A 23,229-nucleotide genomic window follows, 5' to 3' on the forward strand; every position below is an offset into this window, starting at 1 on the left:
CCAACAGCACAACAAATATTTTCAAATAAAACTCACAAACCTGAGTCAACACCAGTCTCATCAAAGCTGGGGTTCTGTCGTTGTACTTTTGGTCTAAAAAACGTCCTTATGTCCATCTTCACTCATGCGTTTCAGGCAGAGACTGCAGAAGAAGACAGGCACTGCAGAAGAAGCCGGCTGCTGAAGGGCTTCTTCTTCAGTGGTGGAGGCTCAGGCAGGCTGTATACAAACTACTGCCAGCTGCTGCCTCTCTGTTGGACCTTGGTACTGCATGTTACTTCCACGTTTTAGATCCGAGGCTTTTCATAAAACATTCGGGGCTTGAGCCCAAGTAGCCGGGCCTAACCCCGCCCCTGGTCCCCAGGCCACAAGGGGCCCCAGAGTGCCAACAAATTTTGAAGTGAGACAGTGAAGCATCTGCTGGACAGCAGATTGTTTTCCTTGGGGCTGCTTTTCAGTATGGCGGTTGTAGTTCTCTGTGGAGACTCAGGAAAATGAGATGTATTCATTTAGTTAACTAATTCTCCCAGAACAAACCAACTTCACTTGTGTAAAAATGATCTATTAGAACAAGGTTGGAATATTGTTTATGGAAAAAATGAAGTAAACCAAGCATATGATACCTTTTTAAATATATTTAAAAGTCATTTTGACAGAAACTGTCCAGTAATCAAAAATATTCAGAGGAATAAGTATAAAGAAAATCCGTGGATGACAAAAGGACAACAAAATGCATGCAATAAGAAAAACACACTTTACTGAGAATTCATAAAAAACAGAACTACAGAAGCAGAACAAAAGTACAAAAGATATAAAAACAAACTCACAAATATAATGAGAAGCTGTAAACGTGAATATTTTATTAAAAAGTTAGAGCACAATAGAAACAACATAAAAGGCATCTGGAAAGTATTAAATGGTGTAATTAGGAAAGAGAGAGGGAACAATAACTATCCACAACATTTTATAGAGAGAAAAAATAATTAAACATGAATGAAGCAGTGGATGAATTCAACAAATATTTTGTAAGCATAGGATCTAAATTGGAGGAAAAAATAATAGTTGATGAGATACAAACGGATGCCACAGAGTATGTTGAAAGAAATAAAAATTCTGTTTTTTTAAGAGCAGTTGATGAGGAGGAGATTTATAATATAGAAATATGAAGAATAAAACCAGTACAGACTGGAACGACATTTACATGAAAGCACTGAAATGTGTGATTGAGGGCATTGTAAAACCATTAACACACATTTGTAATCTTTCTTTTCAAAAGGTTTTTTTTCCAAATAACATGAAAGTAGCAAGGGTAATTCCTATTTACAAGACAGGAGATAAGTATCAATTTACAAATTATAGACCTGTGTCAATACTATCACAATTTTCCAAAATATTAGAAAAGCTTTTTGTTAAAAGATTCGATAATTTCGTTTATCAATATGAGTTGCTGACGGAATGCCAGTATGGCTTCAGGAATAATAGGTCAACAGTCCAGGCACTGATTGATCTTAATGAGGAAATAACAGAATGCATTGACAAAAAGAAGCATGCAATAGGGTTGTTTTTAGATCTGAAGAAAGCTTTCGATACAGTAAACCATGACGTATTGATGAGAAAAATGGAAAAATATGTTTTCAGGGGTATAGTATTGGACTGGATAAAAAGTTATTTGTCAAATAGACAACAATACGTGCAAATAAATCAACATAAATCAGGACTAAGAGAGATACAATGTGGGGTACTTCAAGGATCAGTCTTAGGACCTGAAGTATTCATATGACATTTGTAGGGTTTCACAAGTATTGAAGTTTGTATTGTTTGCAGATGACAAATGTTTTTTGCTCGGGTGTGGAATTGCAACAGGTCCTGGATGTGGCCACACAGGAAATAAAAAAAAAAATGGTTTGATGTAAATAAACTGTCACTAAATTTAGAGAAAACAAAATTTATGTTGTTTGGTAATGAAAGCAGATACAATGAATTAGATATTGTAATTAACAATGTAAAAATTGAAAGAGTATATCAAATAAAATTTCTTGGGGTGGTCATAGACAGCAGGATCTGTTGGAAGCCACACATCAAATATGTTAGGAGGAAGCTTGCACGGGGCATTGCTATATTGGGGAAAGCTAAGTATGTTTTTAATCAGAAAGCACTTTATATGTTATACAATACGATGCTACTGCCATATTTGAGCTATTGTGTAGAGGTCTGGGGAAACACGTACAAAAGTAATTTACAGACAATAACAACAATGCAGAAAAGGGCTATCAGATTAATATCAAATGCAGGATATTTGAATCACACAAATGAACTTTTTATTAAAACGCGGACAGTGAAGTTCCAGGGCTTGGTTAAATACAAAACAGCACAAATAATGTATGAAGTAAGAAATTAATTAATGCCTGATAAAATACAGAAACTGTTCACAGAGAGAGGAGGATATAACCTGAGAGGGACACTAAACTTAAAGATACATAAGTTTAGAACAACATTAAAACAGATGTGTTCACAATAATAGGGGTTAAATTATGGAATAATTTAGAAGAAGAAATCAAAGTAAGTACAAATATAAATGTGTTTAAAATGAATTATAAAAAACATATTCTGAACAAGTATATAGTGGAAAATAGATGATTTATGTGGTTGTCCTTATTCTAAGGAAAAGTAAATATGAGCATCAAATTGTAAAAAGATGTTTTTTTTCTTCTTTTTTTTGTTTTTTTCCACATGGTTTGGTGGTTTTTGGTGACTTGTACCATTTTGTTTGTTTTAATGGGTTTTGTGTTACATTTAGTAAACAAGTAAAAATTACTTGTATAAAGGGGTAGGGACATATACGTTTCGACTTCAGCCTAAGGTATTTTATCTCCTTGGTAGACTCTTTGGTAAATTCATGATTTCTCTCTTTGAGCATATTTTCAAAAAGGAGCTATTTGAAACCCACCATCATTGATTAAACAGCCATGCAACTAGCTTACATAACATACAAACACACAAAGTGCTGCCAGACACAGCAAAGCAGGATGTAATACCAGAGTCTCCAAAAGCAAAACTACTCATCCTTAGTTTAAAATTTGAGACAACACAGACTTCTCCACGCTCTTTTGCCCCACCCACGTGCTCGGAGGTGTGCGCATGACATCACTGATATATATTTTTTGTTCCAATTTTGGAGACTGCCCATGTGCTCAATCAGGTCCGCATTCCTAAGGCAATGTAGAACGAATGTGGCCAGGCTGGGGCGTCCAGGCAGAGCAGAGGGGATGCTAGTGTGCAAGTGGCATTAAAGTGACAGAGTCCTGAAATGGCTTATTCTGGAAGGTACTGAAAATGTCAAGAGTAAAACTGCAGGAAATGCTTCATATGAGAGGGATTAAATGCAAAGAACTTCAAAAGCATGTTTTGTGTTGACCATAGGGCTATTGTACCTTTAGAGGAAAAGTCACGTCCCCTTTAATATCGGAGATTTAAAACTAGAATTGTCTTATTTTGACAAATTGGGGTGTCATACTTGTTTAGGTCAAATATAGAAAAATAAAACTGCAAGAATTTTGGGTTAGCCAAGGTTGGCTTTAGCGGCCATCTTAAAATGGGTTGACTCCAAATAATTAATTTCTGTATTTTAAAATAAAATCCACCCAGATATTCATAATTGGTGATTTTGAGTGATGTCACCATGAAATAACAGAAGAAAACCATTAGAGTGCTTTAACACAAATTCCTATGTTCTTGTGTGATTGTCTTTTTGGGGATTGAGCTAGAAAAGTGCATAAATTCATACATTTGGATCTTTACTGCTACTAAGTGTCCTTTAGAAACACCACAGCACCCTTGAAACTACCAAGGTAAAGAAAAAGAGCATTCGCCCCATCAAAGCAATCAGACAAAAGATCCCAGCCTAAAGACCGTCATTACCTGATGCTTCTGCCTCTCATTTGTCTCCCTGAACACAGACATCCTCCTGCAGCTGTTGGGTAAACTGGAACAGATGCTGTTCAGGCTCCTAACTGATCTAAAAACACATTTTTAATGTTAGAGATGATTCCTTGTAACCTCTTGAGCGAGTGATCTTATCAGTATGAGTAACATTTGTAACTTGAGGACGTTGCTTAGCTACGCACTGCCAGTCACACTGAGTGTAAACTATTCATGTCTGGGAGGATTACACACAGCGTGCTCTGAGTTTGAAGGGTGTCGGTGTTCCTCTCAGGGTCCTCTGGGTGGTCAAAGTTCAACAAGACACTTCCAGAGTCTTTCCTCTTTTAGAGATGTCTTACGATGATGGACATGAGACAGATTTTGCCCCAAAAGTGGATAGAAGTGTCTCCATCCTATCAAAAAAGGCTTAAAATAAAGATTTTCCCATCCTCCAGGGCATATAAACATTTACATTCTTGTGGTTTGTGTGTTCATAGAAATCAAGCTGAATTTAAGCGTGTGTGTGTGTGCGTGCGTGTGTGTGTGTGTGTGTGTGTGTCAGGTAGCTCATACCACACATACCTTTTCCTGGCTCTCAGTGGGTATTTCCCCTCACCCTTTTGCAACTTGGCTGACTACAGACAGCATTTTCTAGAGCCATTGTTTTTACTGTGGTTCTGGACAGCTTCAGCTCTGACAAGCGGGTCTTAATGCACCGCCACCGTGGGCGACGCTTCAAAGAACACGTCTCCGGGTTTAATGGAGGTCTGGGATCAAACGGGCAGGCAGAAACCGGCCTCGGTCATCAGTTATAAAACAAATAATCTCTTCTGTAAGAGGAGGTGGAACATATTGAGGTTCTTTTTGAGTCCCTCAGAGCCTTTCATTTAAAAATGACAAAGTGGAACTAAAGGAACTTTAACAGATGGCAACATATCTTTATTGAACAATGGCACAAAATCTCACTAAAAACGATTAAAAAAAAAAGGATTTCAATCACATGCCAGCAAAGGCCAAGAGCATGAATGCCTCATTCCTTTTAGTTGATCTCAGCTCACCGGCAGCATGATTTAGATAATACTCTTCGTGACCTTAAATGGCACAGGGCTGGCAGTGTCAGGCGGCTAAGTTAAAGGAACAATGCTTTTCATGCTTAGGACCAAACTATTGACTGTAATAATTATAAATGATTACAGAGACAGCAATAGGAAGCTCTTCTATTGTTTTATCATCAAAGTCAGTTCCCCGAGTTATTAAAAAGCTGCCAGATTGTCCAAAGAGCTGTGGCTAACTCATTATTATCACAAAACTCTTCATAGAAACTAAAAAAAAAGTCTAGTTTGCCCCTTAAATAACAAAATAACAATGAATGCAAATTATTTGTATAATATTTGGTCCAACTGTCATCAAAATTGATAAAATATCAGCATTTCCACTATTAAATGCAGGAAAAAGAGCTTTTTAAAGGCAATGCTGCTTTTATTTTGATAGTGGGTGAGCTTTTTGAGGGATCATGAATGGTCTGAAGCAAATTTTACACACAACGATCTACAATGACAAACAACTTTATGTTTATTTCTTTAGACTAATTATTTGTATTTTAGATATAAAACACTACAGTTATGAGATTTCTTCTATGCTTTTTATTGTTTTGGGGTACGGAGAGCCTAGCCTCCTCCCTTTCCAGTCAGCTCATGGCACACAAAGAAAAAATGAATGCAAGTGAGTGGGGCTAAAAGAGCTATTTTCTAATCTGCTTTGCCGTATGCCCTGAATGACACTTATGTTGTACTTCAATTTAAACAAAAATACACGAGTTTCGAATAGGCTGCACAAAATGGGCATAGTTGGTTACTCTGCATCGACTTTGGAGAGTGAGGAGATCCATGCAATACAGCTGTTAAGCGCTCCAGTGCCCAATAGGGTGTCACATAATCATGTCTATGAACAGAAACAGCCGGAGTGGAAATGGGAGAAATAGTGGTGCTGCAACGCGCTGGATGCTATGTATAGCCACAGACCAGCAAACCGAGGCAGACCTCTGGACTCAGCGGCTGCTCTCTGGAGTCACTTGTGGAGCCTGTGGAAAGCATTTAGTGTTTGTCTTTAGCTCTGCAGACCATTTTCCGCAGCACAAAAATACTGAATAGTTGCACAACTTTGAGAGCCCAAACGGTGATAGAAATGCTTGTCTGAAAATTGCACACCTAAACCAGAACTCGCCAGTCCACATAACTCGCTCTGCACCGTAAGACGGTGGAAATTTGGCTTTAAGCACCCCAGAAGGGTTTGTGGCACAATGCATTATGGGAAAGGGCGTCAGTTTGTTTTCAGAATTGCTGGGGACAATAACCATACACTTGAGTGGGGTTTAAAAATTGCTGGGGACAATAAAGGCAGGCTTTTTTGAAAGTGGGGGGGACACAGCTGCCAATCACAAATTTTGCCGGGGACATGTCCCCGGCGTCCCTGGTTAAAATGACGCCTATGATTATGGGATACTTGGCAGTCCCAATGGGTGAAGCATGTGGGAAATTTTAGCAAATTAATTCGTAATTAGGATTGGAACAGTATTGGCCATTGTTAATGATGTTTCACAAGGAAGTGAGTACACTTGTCAAAGACCGATATACCAGCTCATGTCCCTCTTTAGCTTTTTGAAAGGAGGAAAACTGACAACCCCCCCAAATCAACATAACCTTCCTTCCAACATGAATGTGACTGTCTAGTGATTATTTCACTGTAGAATTCTGCACCTTTAACATGACAAATGTATAAAAACGATCTGAAATTGTTTAACTTTTAATTTCCAAGTTTTTTCTATATATATATTTTTAAACAATATGGTTTGTTTGATAAACTTGATGAATAATTTCAATGAAACATCCTTAGATGTTATAAGTCCAGATCAGTGACCAATCAATATTCCTAAAGTTACTATTCCAATAGAAACGACAACGAGGAATTATTATTGGACAATGGTTTGTGAGCATCACTTCCTGTAGGCTCGCGCGCCTGAGCGGCGCGTGAGGGGAGCGCGTGCGCCTTTATGAAAGGTGGGTGAGCCCCTCTTCCTGACGCACGCTGGTATGCAAACATAAATTTAGCAGCAACGTGTTCGCTGGAGGAACTAAATATCTGGAAGCCACCGCGCGGTGTCATGTCGTCTCCGCTTTCTCCTAGCTGACGCCTCACTTTTTGTTTATTTATTTATTTATGTTCTCCTTTCCGTTTGGGAGGACCTGTCTGACCGGGACCGGAGCGGACCGGGACAGCAGCAGAGCGCGCGGCACCACCCGAGGCGTCTCTCAACAGTTTGACATTACAGCGAAGCTGGTTTACGTTCGAGATGAGTGGGAGCGCTCTCTGGACCACTGGGCTGCTTCTCTTCGCTGCTTGTGTGAAGGTAAACGCTTCTGCATTCATAACGAAAGGTGCGTCACTTCAGGCTGATGCATCAGAGGGGGGAAAAAAGCCACCTGCTGCTTTCAGTTTGGCAACAAACAACTCAAAAATAGACTCAAGTCTTTAAAAACAAATCACTGATAATCAGTCAGCCTCTGGATCTGCTGACATAAACATTAAGGCTTCCAAATAGGGATGTGCATATTTCTGCAAATCTGAACACACTTAAATAAAATACTATTAAGGGATGATCAATAACGTGAATATTCAGAGGACGTTTAATATAGATGGTGTTTAAAATTGTATATATATTATATATTGTGGAGTTCTACTCAGAATGAACGAGGCAGCTTGTCCAGTTCTTGATGTTAAACCTTTCAGATGTACAGCAGCAGCAGCGCCACGACAACCGGGGTAATAGCGCCAAACAGCGGTGCTTGAATCAATAAACGAGGCTTGCTAGCTCTCTTCTTTGCCACCTGCGCCATACACACCCCGTTGCCAAGGCAACAGAATGACAGCTCTTCATACCTATAGGTTGTGTTTAATTGTAGGCAAATAAAAACATTAAAACACTCACAGACTTTCCACACAGAAAGAACATGCAAGTGTAATCCGGGCATATATTTTATCAACACATTCTCACACCCGAAGCGTCGAAAAATGACGATGGATGACCAACCTGGGGCTCCCAATGTGCTGTGTCAGACCGTCATTTTCCAACTGCCGCGGTAAAACGGAGATTTCACCGAAATGTGACCTTTACCATCTTGCTATCTAACCTTCTCCTCACCCCCGTCCTAACCTCAACCCTTTTGCGCATGCAAAACTTTGTTTCTAGTTGTATCCTCCCTGTACAACACAGTTAACAGGAAGATGAGAATGGGCAACTGGGTTAAGGTTAGGAAGTGGGTGAGGGGAAGGTTAAATAGCAAGAGGGTAAATGTTGGTGAAATGTGCGTTTTACCGCGGGTGTCAGAAACCCTCTGGCACAGAGCGTTGCATCCCAACGATTTTAAAATGTGAAAAAGCACAAACAGGAAGTCAACTTTTACTTTGATAGCTGCACCTCAACTACAAAGCAGAAGTACCGCAATTTTGCTTGGATAAGATATTGTGAGGTCTGTTTTCTCCGTTGTTTTCACAGTGGAGGACGACCTGGCGAAAGTATGCAGGAATATGTTCTTCTGACTTTTTTACGGCTTCTCTGACTTCATCTTACTTTGTTTCTTCTGGACGCAATTCAAACACCCTGCAAGATGTCGGCTTTCACCCTTTAGAGCTTTCTCATGATTACGAGTTATAAAACACATTATATCGAGAAACTTTCTTGTTAAAATGAGATTTATGTCACTGAGCGCCCTGACGTAGTGTGGAAGACCTGATGCTGCCTGATGCTGCCGGGGCAGATGGCTCCTCTGATGGCGTTTCCTTGTCTTGCCTTACCTTACTTGGCTCATCTGGACTCAGCCAAATATAATTTTTACTTGTGGGTGTGTGTGTGTGTGCTTGCATATGTCTGTTAATGTTTTTAACCTGTTATGGGAATCTAGGGTCATTTTGTAAAGCACTTTGACAAGCACTTTGTTTGAAAAGCGCTTTATAAATAAATTTGATTGATATTAACGAGAGTCTTTTATTACAAGATAATGATCCTTCATTTTTTGCGCACACTGACAGTAATACGCTTCCGTACATCGCAAATGTCTGCTCAGTTATGGCGAATGACTGTAACCATGATGATTTAGCGTCATTACTCATTAAGTATGTAGAGTTCACATTTTAAAAAGTCTAGACACTGGTTTCCATCAGCAGGTGTCAGAGTTGTGCTGTGAGTTAAGCAATCAGAAGAGGAAGAAAATGAAACAAGAGTTTGCTTGCAAAGCAAAAATATTACAAATTAATTTAATAATAAGCAGAGGCCTTTTGCTTCTGCTGCTTCACTTGGGTCAAAGTTGGTTCCAGCTTAGCAGAAGAATGAGTTTGGCTCCTGGAAGTTCTGCCAGTGAAGCTTGTTTGTGTGGGGGCCAAATGGCCTTTGCCTTCATCCCTACATGGAATAGACTTTTCTTTGTGGATGACTTAATGACATGCCTCACGCAGCTTTTGCAGGGTCCAGTTGCTGGTACTCTCCGCTGGAAGTTGCTTTATAAGATATTTGGAGGCAAATTTCTTAAAATGTCTCTTGATTTATTCATGTAGCACCTCCCAGCCCATGGAATAAACATCATCTGTCTTTCATCTTTCAAAATGCCCTAATTATTGTTTATTTTGCAGAATCTGAAATCAGATTTCTGTACTGCTTTTAATTTGTTGATTGTAATTCAGTGCAGTCCTGACATTTCTCAAAAAATTCTTTTTTTTTTTATTATAATTTTTAACTAATCCTGCGATGGACTGGCTCTCTGTCCAGGGTGTACCCTGCATTATTGCCCATTGACCGCTGGAGATAGGCACCAGCCCCCCCGCAACCCTACATGGACAAGTGGGTTCAGACAATAGATGGATGGATGGATATTTAATTAATTTAGTCATTTGTTTGATTGCACAGCTGAAAAACAACTTCAATGTTAGTGACAATTGCTGCAGCATCCAACAAACTCAGTGAAAAAATATTTCAACCACTATTATTTATGATTAGATTAAATCATTCTATTGTAAAAGCACATTGTTTAATACAAAAGCAAACATTAAAAAATGTATGTAAATTTGTCCATCTGCTGGCAAATGATTTGATCGAAATACATTTGTGAACTGGAATTAAACTTTTAATTGCCTCTTTGCTGTGTTATGTTCACTGACTGGAAAAAAAGTTGGACTTTTAACTGTCAGATTGGCTGATCTCAAGGACTATTGTAAATGAGCCCATCCTGGTCTCTGGGTGGTACTGGTAGTATTTATGTGTTTTCCTAGTTGGTGCAGTGGCGGTTTTACCATTAGGCATAGGTCGGCGGCCGCCTGGGGCCCCTATGTTGGGGGCACCCTATCCCTGACTGCTGGCACCCCTCTGTTAATGCCACAATGGACTATTCCTTTAAGACACCGATGCACAAACAGGAAGTGATTGGTAGTCATTCCAGTCCAATCCAGTTGGTGGCAGTAATGCACCAAATTGTTGTTTGCCAAGTGCCATGAGACCACAAATGAGAAAAAGAGAAAGCAGAAAAAGAAGAAGAGAGGCGGGAGCGTTCGTAACAAACTCAAAGCGATAGTCAAAACATTAAGCATGAAATGGAGTTATCCTAGTGGCTCCAATAAGAGAAAGAAGCAGCTTGCTTTAAAAAAGCTTTTAACGTCACTTCCAAAAGTGACGTCGTTTTTCTATGTAAACATCAAAAGAAGCAGAAAAGGAAAGACAAAGGAAAATGTTTAAAGGGAGGAAATCATAGACCAAAATGGAAAATATAAGGGGAAAAAAAGGCAAACGCACAGGAGCACTTACAAGAAGTAGAAAGCAGAGCAAATATTGAAAGCACTCAAAGGGAGAGAAAGGCAGGAAAAAAGAGGACTAATAAAAAGTGAAAATAACTAATGTCAGAAGAGGGTAGAGTTTTACAAATCCAGGTGAAGATAAGATTGTCAAAAAGTTAGTGTAAGGGGGCCCCATGTCTGTGTTCGCCTTGGGTCCCCAAATTGCTAAATCCGCCACTGAGTTGGTGAGTCTCACTAACCTGTGCCTGCAGGTTTGATGTAATGCACTTTAATGCATTAAAATACTTTTAGTTAGATTTCAGAATTGATCAATTCTGATAAGTATGCAATTTTTTGCCAATTTTCTAATAATTGGTTAAGAATGAAATAATGTATTTTGAGCTCAACACTGTTACGCCCTTCTGTTTCATTGGAATTGCTGGGTGCACCCGTTGGTGCAAGACAAAATCCTCCTCAGGAGCCTGTTCACTGTTTTAGGAGGATGCTATTAATAAAAAAAAATACTCTGGGTTAAATCTCCTTTTGGGGTTCAACAAGCCCCCAATTGTTAATGGCCAGCTCGTTGTGCCGTAACAAATGGAGAGACACACCATAAAAATGAATAAAATATAATTTATTCAACCAAAATGTTCTCAAATTAAAATGCAAACAGCAAAAGTTAAAATCCAATGAAAACCACTTTTGTAATTTGCTGTTATATTTTGTGCTCCCAAAAAGTGCATCAACCTCTCATTTACCGTCCTTTCCATCAGTTTACACACAATAGCGATCTAAGCTATTGGCCTATAATTCAGAGCTACTGTGATCTCTCCCAGGTCTCCATAATGGGATAAAAGAGCTTTCTTCCAATCGTGTGGCAAGCACACGCTTTCTTCCAATCGTGTGGCAAGCACACCTCCTTTCATATGAAATTACGTAATAATTTACATAAATTAAATGTTTAAATATAATATGGCATAATTCCTGGCTTTGCCCAAAGTATTTGCTACTTTGTCAATAAAAAAGGATAAACTTTAACATTATCTTTTATTCTGCTGGTTCAACAGGTCCTGGACAAGCCCCCAATTATTAAGTAATGGCTCGTTGGGACTAGGGCTGAAACGATTCCTCGAGTACCTTGAATAATTTGCGTACAAAAAAGCCTCGAGTCAAATTCTCTGCCTCGAGGCTTTGTTTAATTCATGTTTAATGAATTCGTGGCTTTGCAATCGCCCGGGGGTCATGTTTCACCCGGACCGAAATAAGTGACGCACATACACACTGCACTGAATGCAGACGCGAGTAGCGAATGTAACTTAATTTTCTCTTAAGCCATGGCGGACAACGTGGACCCTGGTGGAGTGCGAAAAAGACAGAAAATGCCAAAGGTGTGGGACCATTTTTCACTTTGTAAGGCGGAAAACGTAGTCCAGTGTAAATACTGTAAAATGGATTTAGCCTACCACAACACCACATCCTCCATGCTGCAGCACCTGACCAGGAAACATCCACATGTAAATGTCACTTCTGCAAGCAGACTCGGAGGTCTGCTATATATTCTGTGGACACTATGTGACTTTTCATTTGTAGCACTCAGTTTCAGCTCACACTGTGAGTCTGGTAGCAACACATCGGACCTAAAAATGTGCTAACAATAGCAGTTTTTACACATCGCATCAGACTTTTATTGTATTGTTATTGATGTCTGTTGTCCCTCGGGATTGTTGCAGGAGGACACAGGTATTTATGAGTGGCGGAGGAAAATGAAAGAAAGTAAATAAATGTTTTGTGATCAGTATAATTTGACATAACCACGGCAAACATGCTTTCTCGACAATCCTTGTTATTGAGTGAGAAAAAAAGTGTAGAAATGAGAACGGACGTGAGTTAATAGGGAAATAGCTGGCGAGCCATGTTTGCGCATGCGCCGTGAGCGGTTCTGGTGCTGGTAGATTCTCGCGCGAGGGGAAAATCGGCTCAGGTTGTATACTTATTTTTTTGCACAGGTATTTGCTTACTGTGAAGTAAAGTTGAAGTGCTGAAGTTTTGAAAACTAATTTTGAATAAAACGAAGAATAACTGGCAATTGCTTGCTCATTTTAAGAGGTCTTTCATATTTTATAACATGCTATTTGATATAAGGGTTTACAAACATAAAAGGGTCATTTATTAGAGTACTCGATTAATCGATAAAAGATTCGATAGAGTACTCGATTACTAAAATATTTGATAGCTGCAGCCCTAGTTGGGACATAACAAAAGGAGCAACGCCTGATGTAAAGGTTAATAAAATATAATTCAACCAAAATAATCTCACCTGTAAACAACATGGGTCAAAAGATGTGTGGCAGCATACCTGCGGGGAAAGCAGAGAGAGAAAGAGGTTAGACTACTGCAAGATTTCAGTAGACACACTCCAGGTCCTCAGGTGTTTTTCATCACCTCAGTCGGCTTGGTGTTTGAGATAGACTGCCCTGATTCGCCACTAAATGGCCCACAGGATCATAACAAAATAATAAAATCTAGCGTAATCAGTCAAATGTCCCATTTTTAAAAGTTTGGCATCGCTATCATCTATCGATAAAACCATATCTGTATACTGAAAGCTTTCTGCTAGTTTCTTCAAGTTCTCTGTAAGGTTTTTGTTTCAACTCCAGAAGTTGATTAATAAATATCAGTAACTAATCCCTTTTCAGCTTGTTCAAGCATGTAATAAATCGTGCTACTTTTTAGAAAAGCTGTTGAGTAATACGTTGTATGGCTTTCCGCTTTTAATGGATTTAAATTAGTCTTGATTGTAGTTTTGCGCTGCCACGGTCACTTCACCACATGCTTTTTCTCTAATAACAGCTTGAATTCAAGAGGAAATTAGCCACAAAAGCAACAGATCTTGGTGTTTATTCAAGGATATGATCCCTCTGAGTCTTTATGCAGCGAGCCGAGTGGATTGAAGTCTGCAGGACTGGGAAGCTTTGCGGTCTAATGGTGGGATTAAGTGGGGTCACGGTGCACAAATGGTCCCAAGAGAGGGTCCGTCAACAACATCACTTGTTCCCTGAAACGTGCACTTCAGTTTGATCACTTGATCATAAAGCCCACAAACTATCCAATTAGTTTTTATGAGTGCCTTTGTTGTGAAGTTATGTGGAATGGGAAGTGAATTAATTTTGAGAGGGATTGGTCCCTCTTGAGGACTAAAGAAAAAGGCTTGACTGAACATCTGGTTGGTGATGGATGAAGCAAGTTTTTGGAGTGTGTTAACAAGGCTGGGTGTTTTCAGTTACACAGCAAAAGCCCTCATACTCATCTCATTGTTCCCATCTGGGCTTAATCTGTGGAGTGGGACTGAGGATTTGTTGCATGTGGATGTCTGCGTACATGTGTGCTTGCAGCCTGCTTAAGCCCAAGCACTAAATTTGCTGGCGGCAAAACTGTAAAGGTACCCATGAACAGTTTCATTTACCATGGTAGACTCTGATCTCCTGGCGGGGTGGAACTGCTTCCTGTGTGTGTGCCACTAAGGAGTGCCAGCATGCCGCTCTTTCAGCTCCAAATGCAGAAAGCAGGCATGCATCTCTAGAAAAGGAAAGCCAAAAGTAGCTTCACGATGCTCTCAGCGGGCCAGTGAAGGAAAAGTTGTGCAGAACAGAAAAGCCTGCTTTACCCTTGGTGCCTTTTGGAAGCATGTGGATAAAATTTTATCTGTCACTGAGCGTTTAGTCTTAATATATACAAAACCTGGCTAAAGGGTTTTGTCTTTCAACTCCAGAACTTTATTTCTACTTCAAGAAACAATTTGGTAAAGTCATCAAAATTGGTATCTGTTGATAGCTTTGCCTAAAAATGGACGAACCAAGTCTAGTCTAGTTTAAAAGTGTGTGATTCCCTAGCCAAGTTTAGATATTGGTTGATTAGTCTGATTCAAAGGGAAGTTGATGGGTAACCTAACCTCTAACCTAGTTAAACATTTGGGAAAGTCAACAAAGTTAGTACTTGTTGAAAGTTGATAAATAACATTATATAGATTAAATATTGGTTGATTGATTAGTTCAGTGTTTCTCAATTACTTTACACCCCCCCCCCAGGGAATGTATATTAATTCGTGCACCATACTAAAAAGTCAGTGTGTTGGCCACTGAATGGTTCGGTCTGAGTGAAATTGTTTGAACACATATAAGACACTCCCCCATTGGCAATCCCAACCCACTTCAATGTTGGCAATACATAAACGCTAACCACAAAAGAACGCTAGACTAAGCTACTGCTAATGCTAGCCTGAGCTACTGCTAACATCTTTGTTGCACGAGAGGAAAACCACAAAGATGAAGGTCTGGGAATATCCAGACTTTGAATGAAGGCCCGATAGATCCATATCACCTCCCTCTGTGGCCAGAATACCACATTTGCAACTTCAGCCTGCTGGTCCAGTCTGTTGGACTTAGGAAAAATGGAGCTGACGTACTTGGCGCTGCAGTCTACTTCAAGCAGGTTGCCTGCATGTTTTAGATCATGAACTCAGCCATTTGTTTCATTTTGTGATCAATCACTCCTGTAGACACTAATGAAGGCCGAGGAGACATTTCAGCATGTAGATGAAGGTCTTAAAAAGATGAACGAAAAGCGAGGAGATATTTTTCATTTTTGGTTTTACTAGCGGACACGAGGGGGTGCTCAAAGCAAGTCAAAACTGCTTAGTCTCCCTTTAAAGGTCAGATATAGGTTGACCCCGGCTTTCCACAGGAGCCGTCAGCAGCACGTTACTACAGCAGCACGTCATAGCTGCTGATAGGAACCGCTGTGGTCAACAGAACCTTTTCCACCGGAGCCGTCGGCAGCCGTCAGCAGCGCGAGTCGGCCGCGTCTCAGGAGCAGCATGTCGCGGCCTTTACGCGCCGGTTCTATTTTCTACGCGCGACGCCTCTGAAACGGGTCAAGTTCGACATTTTTGGGGAAGGAAAGACAGGAAATCGGACGCGGAAATGGAGAGAAGCTCTCGAGATTTTCAGAATAAAGAAACGTACTGCCTTCCGGTTGCTTTACTTTTAAAAAAGGTTACTAACTGTGCGTCCCCGTGAGAAGTTATCACATAGCTAGCGGTCTCCTTTGTTTTTCAGGTCCGTATTGGCGATTATAAAATGGACAGAACATAAAACACAAACCATGTTGTAATTTTCTCCTGCTTGTTATTGTGTTTACTGACGAAGTCACTCGTGTGACTTCGTGCTCTGTCGGTGACAGCGGCTCCCCTGCTGCTTCGCGTCTCGTGGGAAGGGCCAAGCAGCAGTTTAAGCGAGCAAGACGTGCTGCTGCAGTAACGTGCTGCTGACGGCTCCCGTGGAAACCCGGGGTAACATATAAAAGTAAACATTTAGTAGTAATAAAATCAGACAATAAAAACTGTTAAAGGTTATTTATCAGCCTTTTACATATAATGTTTAAAAATGAGGAAAGTCACATAACAGGGAACATAATATGCTAATGCTAATGCATCCTTAAAGAAATGGCTTGATGAGCCTAGATAATTAATCATGTATGGCAAAAAAGAAACTTTCTGTGGACTCATTGCCTCAACTCCTGGAGCTGATGAACAAAGCGTGCTTTGTGAGCATTTATTACATGTGGAACGCAGAATTTGGAGTTTGCTGCCTCCCTTCTGAAATCCTGGAGAAATGGATATTGTTGTTTATCTTTCCATCACTTGATGCTGAGTTCTAATAACATGATGTGACTGAGTGCCCAGAGTGGCCTGTGCCAGTAAAACCACAAAACTTCCTGGAATCGGTTTGCAGCGTTCTGCCAGTGAGTAAACAGGACGTGTTACCCAGACTTCAGCACAGAAGTGCATCACAAGTTTCATGTGGTTCCTGGGAAATTAGTCACGCTGCATCACACACAACATGGTTTTGTATTAATAAAGCACTGCCAGCAGATGGCAACATCTCTGCAGAGGCTTCCAGCCCATTGGCGATAGCTTCTGCAGCTCCCACGTCCATTCAAGACTTTATTCTATTGTGATTTTGCAGGTGGCTGCCCCGTGTCCCTGCTCTGCTTCCTCTGAAGCTTCTTGCCAAAATATTTGTTCCTTCATCATGAAGTTTATTTGTTATTGCCGAGGTTGAAAGCCGAGCCTCTGGCGTTCCCGTCCTCTGATGAAGCATCTTGGGCTCCATCTGCAGCGAGTTGATGTTCTCTCCATCAGCGTGATTGAGCATGGTTGTTCTTACCCCGTCGTGTGTTCCAGGACGCCATCTGCAGGAGCCGGGGCCCTCCCGTGCATCATCTGGCCTCCACATTTTTTTCATGCAGCGCTAACTTGAAAAGCTACAGAAAACCTTGCAGCTGATCAGCATGTGGTTATTCAGTTCTGCCCCAGCCTTGACCCCCGGACCTATCGCAGGGTGGAATTGCAGCAGGAGTGCCGGGGAGTGTTGCTAACGAGAAGGAAGAAGCAGCACTGACCTCTCTCGTGACACCTAATTAGACGGGAGTAGCAGGTAGGAGGATCTTGGTGTTTGTCTTGCTTTACAATCAGCACTAAGGAGGACTGATGAAGGAGAAATGTAGATCCAACTGACACTCCAAAGAGGATGATAGAGGTGAAAGGTCAAGAGTGGTAGATGAAGGAGGAACAGCCTTTAGTAAATAAAGGATTAAAGAGAAGCAAGAGGTGAACTGCAAACCCAGGAAATTTGCTTGATAGGTAATACGGTACAAACATCTCCATCAAAGGTTTTAAATATTTAGTAGAAAAATAAGTTAGAAAGACGTTTATATCTGGCCCCAAAACCTGATTTAAACTCCTGTCAGCTCAGTGACAGAGACACACAATGCCACGGTAGGGACCCTCTGGCAGGCGCGCAGAGGCTGACGGAGATGTACCCACGTTTTTACTCATCGAAAGTGATGGAGAACAGAAGTCTGTGATTGGTCTGCATGCCACTACACTTAAATTTGTCAACAGTACCGCCATTTGCCCCCAAAACAATAAAACCAGTGCTAAAGACATCTAGCGGCAGACATGGAACAGATAGGAGAATGTGTTACGGAAAAAGTGAACATTTATACTACCTTCACTAAAGTAGTACAACGATATGCAGAAAACTTTTCATGGACGTGGGTTTGGATGCGGAGGACATTATAAATACAAATATGTAGGAATGTCCGATAATATCGACCTACCGATATTATCGGACATCATTGGCCTCAAAATGTAATATTGGAAAATATCAGTTTGGTTCGCTGGAGTTTTTGACAATTAAAATTGCGCCCACATTTTCAAAGTTAAACACATTTCTTTTAACAACGGTAGTTTCTGCTTCAGCCCTCTCCCCCCTCCCCCTGCGCAGCGGCCGCAAACTCACTGATGCGCCTGCAGCCTCTCGGAGTTCCTGCTGCTCTAAACATTAAAATAATTATTTCATTTTCTGTTCCTCACTTCTGATTTCCTTCAGTGGTGTCTGTTTGTTGCAACCACCAGGTACAAAAACTAACTTGTTTTTATTTGACTATTTTTCTGTCCTGTCTGTTTATTATCTTCCTGCATCTCCTCTCAATCCTAAAGAAAAGCTGCTACCTGGGTTCATTTATATTCACCTTATGAGTTACCTTTGAACTGCAGTTCTAAAAGATCTACCGACCGCAAAAACAGCGGAGTGCGAGCTGCTCGCTGGCCACAGTTCGTCACCGGAGGACAAAACAGGTGATGCGCCCCGCTCTACAGCAGCGGGGTGCATCATGCAAAAATAAAAGACAGAAAAAATAAAAGGAAATGAGCCGACATGAACGATCGCGTGTTAAATTTGTTTTTGAGTGGTGACACCTGATTTGATAATGTTACTGTGGCCGTGCTCAGGACGCAGATGTTTGGAGCGCGTCAACGATCAGAGCTTTGCATGAGCAAGCTGGTTAAGATTAGGATGGGGCGAGGGGAATGACTCAGATCCTGTTCTTTTTCATAATGGCCTCAAATTTATTTTAAAGACCAAAAAACAAACAAACAAACAAAAAAAAAACTAGGAAAAAACCCAACCCATCCAATCTATGGAATTTGGTGAGTTTGTTTCATTGATGATCTACAAATATTTACTGCTTCTTTTCCATAAAAACAAACAAACTTTTCATTCTTTTTTTAAAGGTTGTGTGTTTAAAGTCATAATAAAATCTACTTTGCATATTTTTTTTCATTAAAAAATCTAATTGTTGGCCTCCAAGTTTTTCCTATTTGAGAGTTTTGGTCTGCGTTTAGAAAAATCAGGAACACCCTGCATTAACTCAAACATTTATTACTCTCAAACTAAGAGTACATGAAGTGAGGGGCCCAGGCTGATGGTGGATCTGGGCTAGCTTAGAGGTGCCACATTAGAGTTAAAAAGCAATTTTGGTATTTTAATTGACATAAAAATGAGTAATGAATGCCATACAGATGTCATAGTAAATAAAACCGTAGGGGGGTGGGGTTTCAGTCCAGGATGGTCCATCGACATGAAGTAGGGAGTGAAATATAAAAGTGCTTTTCGCTGGTCAAAATAAAGATGCAGTAAATTTGGATCCACTTACTGGTTGACAGACGTGACAAACAAACAGAGACAGTTTTCTCATTCGTTGATCTCATTCCTTTGGGAAAACAAAGGTTGAATACGAGTGTGAGAATGGCTAGCCGTAAAATAAATAAATAACGACACTAAAAATCTAGTAGAAACGCAACCGACTGCAGCGTTGCTCAGTGGAAGGATCTCCACCACGGTCGGCTGCAGATTCCCACATCTGTTTCCCTCCGGTGCCACATGTGCTTTGAGTAAACGCAGGGCAGGCACGACCAAACAACACAAACCCGGTTATAAATGAGGTGCCGTTGGGATTACAACGCATATGTCCACAGAAGCAGACTGATGAGCATGTAATCATGTAAAGCAGGAATTTGGGTCTCTCTCTCTCTCTCTCTCTTTAGATGTGTTCCTGTTATACTCATCAAATCAGACATAATATAGGAAAAACTTCCATAAAACAAACTGCAAATTGTTTTTGCACTTCCTTTTCAGTGTTATAAACACAAAAACTGATCTTCATCCATCCCATCCATTCCCTTCCACTCTTCCGGAGTCGGGTCGCAGTAGCCTAAGTCGAGAGGCCCAGACTTCCCCCTCCCCAGCCACTTGGGCCAGCTCTTCTGGGGGAATCCCAAGGCGTTCCCTGGCCAGCCGAGAGACATAGTCCCTCAAGCGTGTCCTGGGTCTGCCTTTAGGTCTCCTCCAGGTTGGACGTGCCTGGAAAACCTCACCAGGGAGGCATCCTGACCAGATGCTGGAGCCACCTCAACTGGCTCATCTCAATGTGGAAGAGCAGTGGGTCTACTCCAAGCCCTTCCCAGATAACCTATCTTTAAGGGACAGCCCGGCCACGCTGTGGAGAAAACTTTTTGGCTGCTTGTATCCGCAATCTCGTTCTTTCGGTCACTACCCAAAGCTCATGACCATAGATGAGGGTTGGAACGTAGATCGAGCGTTACATCGAGAGCTTTGCCCTCTGGCTCAGTTATCTTTTCACCATGACAGACCGGTACAACGCCCGCATCACTGCAGATGCAGCATCAATCTGCCTGTCAATCTTGCGCTCCAGCTTTCCCTTACTAGTGAGCAAGACCTCAACATACTTAAACTCCACTTGGGACAGGACCTCATCCCTGACCTGGAGAAAGCATTCTACCCTTTTCCGACTCAAGACCATGGTCTCGGATTTAGAGGAGCTGATTCTCATCCCAGCTGCTTCACACTCGGCTGTGAACCACTCCAGCAAAAGCCAGAGATCACGTTCTGATGAAGCCAACAGGACTACATAATCTGCAAAAAGCAGAGACCTGATCCTCAGGCCATCAAAACGGATCCCCTGAACACCTTGGCTGCTCCTAAAAATCCTCTCTATATAAGTTATGAACAGAATCCGTGACAAAGGGCAGCCTTGGCGGAGTCCAACTCTCACTGGGAACTAGCCTGACTTACTGCTGGTAATGCGGACCAAGCTCTGACATCAGTCATATAGAGACCTAACAGTCGTATCAGAGGGCCTGGTACCCCATACTCTCGGAATATCCCCCAAAGGGCCCCCAGAGGGCCGCGGTCGAATGCCTTCTCCAAATCCACAAAACACATGTAGATTGGTTGGGCGAACTTCCACGGACCCTCCAGGATCCCCCTAAGGGTATAGAGCTGGTCCAGTGTTCCACGGCCAGGACGAAAACCACATTGTATCCGCTGAATTTGAGGTTTGACAATCCATCAGACCCTTTTCTCGAGAACCCCTGAATAGACCTTACCAGGGAGGCTCTGAAGTGTGATCCCCCTGTAGTTGGAACACATCCTGCATTCCCCCTTGTTAAATAGGAAGACCACCACCCCAGTCTGCCAGTCCAGTCTACACGATATTGCAGAGCTGCCTCAGCTAACACAGCCCCGCGACACCCAGAGCCTTAAGGAACTCTTGGTGGATCTCATCCACCCCTGGAGCCTTGCCATCAAAGACCCTTTTGACCACCTCAGTGACCTCAGCCCCAGAGATTGGAGAGTCCAACCCAAAATCCCCAGGTTCTGCTTCCTCAACTGGAAGATGTGCCAGTGGGATTTAGGAGGTCTTCGAAGTATTCACCCCACATATCCACAATGTCCGGAGTAGAGGTCAGCAGTGCATCATCCCCACTATAAACAATCAAAATGCTCTTTGTTTGTAGAGGGACATTAGGCAGGTTTAGCACTGTTTTGGCAGGTTTTTTTGTACAATTGAAAGCAAGCTGTGATGGAGCAAAACTACAAAGATGGAGTTGGCTCAGGAAACCGCCTTGGCCCTAATTTTGGATGATTTAGACCTGGGCTTAACTTTGAGACACAAGCAGATAAAGATTCTGCTTCTTGGATGAAGTGTGACACTCTGTCCCATTGACTGATTTCCGTTGCTATGAATACGTCACATTGTCCGTTGCTCTCTTTACTCGAGACAACAATAGCACAAGGTGATCAGTAAACAGTGTGAGATGATCTGTATGCGGCACAGAAGCACAACTCGGCACAAAATTGGTGGTAATGTTGAACATTCTGCTAACTTTTATGGCTTTTTGTCAGACACAGGAAATGGCTGCAGGCAGCAGCCAGAGAGCTCCGGAGCAACCAGTGTCTCTGCCCCCTAGCCAATCAAAAGCCGACAGTCGTGATACTGGCCCGGCTCAGCCCTTGGAACCACGATGGAGCAGGGACTGAAAAGTAGAGGGGGAAAATACCAAACTGACCTGTTGGAAAAAGCGGCCAGATCGAACCGAACCCTCCCGAGTCACGCTGAGTAGTGCTGTTGGAAAAAGCTTATAAGGCATGCCAGTCATTGGCACACACTATGCTAACGCCTGCCTGTTTGTGATCAAGGACAGCAGATTGAGTAGAAATCCAGTGGGTGACCAGCTTAGGCAAGCTAGTCACCAGCCTCTCCAATGCTAACAAAAGCTAGCAGTCTCCTTCTCACTTTGCCATCAACATCTGCTCACTTACTAGTGTCGGCCTATCATTAACGATAAATAAAACAAACGTAAATAAACAAGGCTATGGTCAATTATAAGAATTTAAATTGAGATGAATACTACGACATAGCTCATATCACCTATCCCCACGATGACCCCTAAACCAGGCCAAGCAAATTCAAAGGTAGATTTGACCTGAAGTTGAACTTGACCATACACTGTAGATGACCTGTATTTGAAACCCTTCAGAAGGCCCGTGTAGTCTTACTGTCTGCATGTTTCCTGGTGACTGATGTTTGACCCTTAAAATAAACTCTACCATGACTAAAATGCACCCACAGGTCACTGTAGTTTTCTGTCATCAGCTCGCCTTGGTGTTGCGTTTGAAGTGTCACTGGGGAATTCCATCCCAGCATTCCTATGTGCCGTGACATCATCCTCAGCCGAGAAGCAGGATGGGAGTTGACATTGAGCGTGCCACTCACCCCTCATTTTCCCTGCTCCTCTTTCATTGGGGCATAACGCTGTTGAAAATGAAGCCTTTTGTGTAAGCAGTCGAGTTTCTTCTCTCATCTCGACAATGAGTCACATCGTTACTGGAATAATTGGGATTGTGGCGACCAGGTGGCCTGCGAAGCCTTGAGGTTGATCTGACAGATGCTGGAGTCAGTTTACTGTGAAAAAATCTGGATGTAAGTCGAGATCAGTTCAGCAGAAAGCTAAAAGAAGACAGACTGATGAACAAAAACAGACCAGGATATGGACAGTATCTGCAGAATGTTTTAGTTTGGTTTTGGCCACCGTTTATCTCTAAATTATCCATTAAAATTTAAACACTCAGATGAAGTAGCGTGTAAAAGGAATACGTTATGGTGTTCATCTTCCCCAGGACCACAGTTTTACAATAAAAATATTTTAAAATGCCTAAATACATTAAACTAATCAGCATTAAAACTCAAAACAAAGGTTAGAATAAAATGTCTTTAAACAATTGTTTA

At 41.6% G+C, this 23,229-nt stretch overlaps 1 protein-coding gene across 3 annotated transcripts in view; it reads left to right on the plus strand.

Moving 5' to 3' along the window:
• Positions 1 to 6,939: 6,939 nt before the first annotated feature.
• The window catches only part of adamtsl3 (ADAMTS-like 3), a 193,177-nt gene continuing 176,887 nt past the window's right edge, over positions 6,940 to 23,229 (plus strand). For all 3 annotated transcript variants that reach the window (XM_015946509.3, XM_015946510.3, XM_054747523.2), the window contains exon 1: positions 6,940 to 7,327. In XM_015946509.3, coding sequence (XP_015801995.3) covers positions 7,271 to 7,327 — 57 coding nt within the window. In that variant the 5' untranslated portion in view covers positions 6,940 to 7,270. The remainder of the gene's footprint in view (positions 7,328 to 23,229) is intronic.

Source organism: Nothobranchius furzeri, chromosome 2, assembly GCF_043380555.1.
Source record: "Nothobranchius furzeri strain GRZ-AD chromosome 2, NfurGRZ-RIMD1, whole genome shotgun sequence".
NCBI lineage: Eukaryota > Metazoa > Chordata > Actinopteri > Cyprinodontiformes > Nothobranchiidae > Nothobranchius > Nothobranchius furzeri.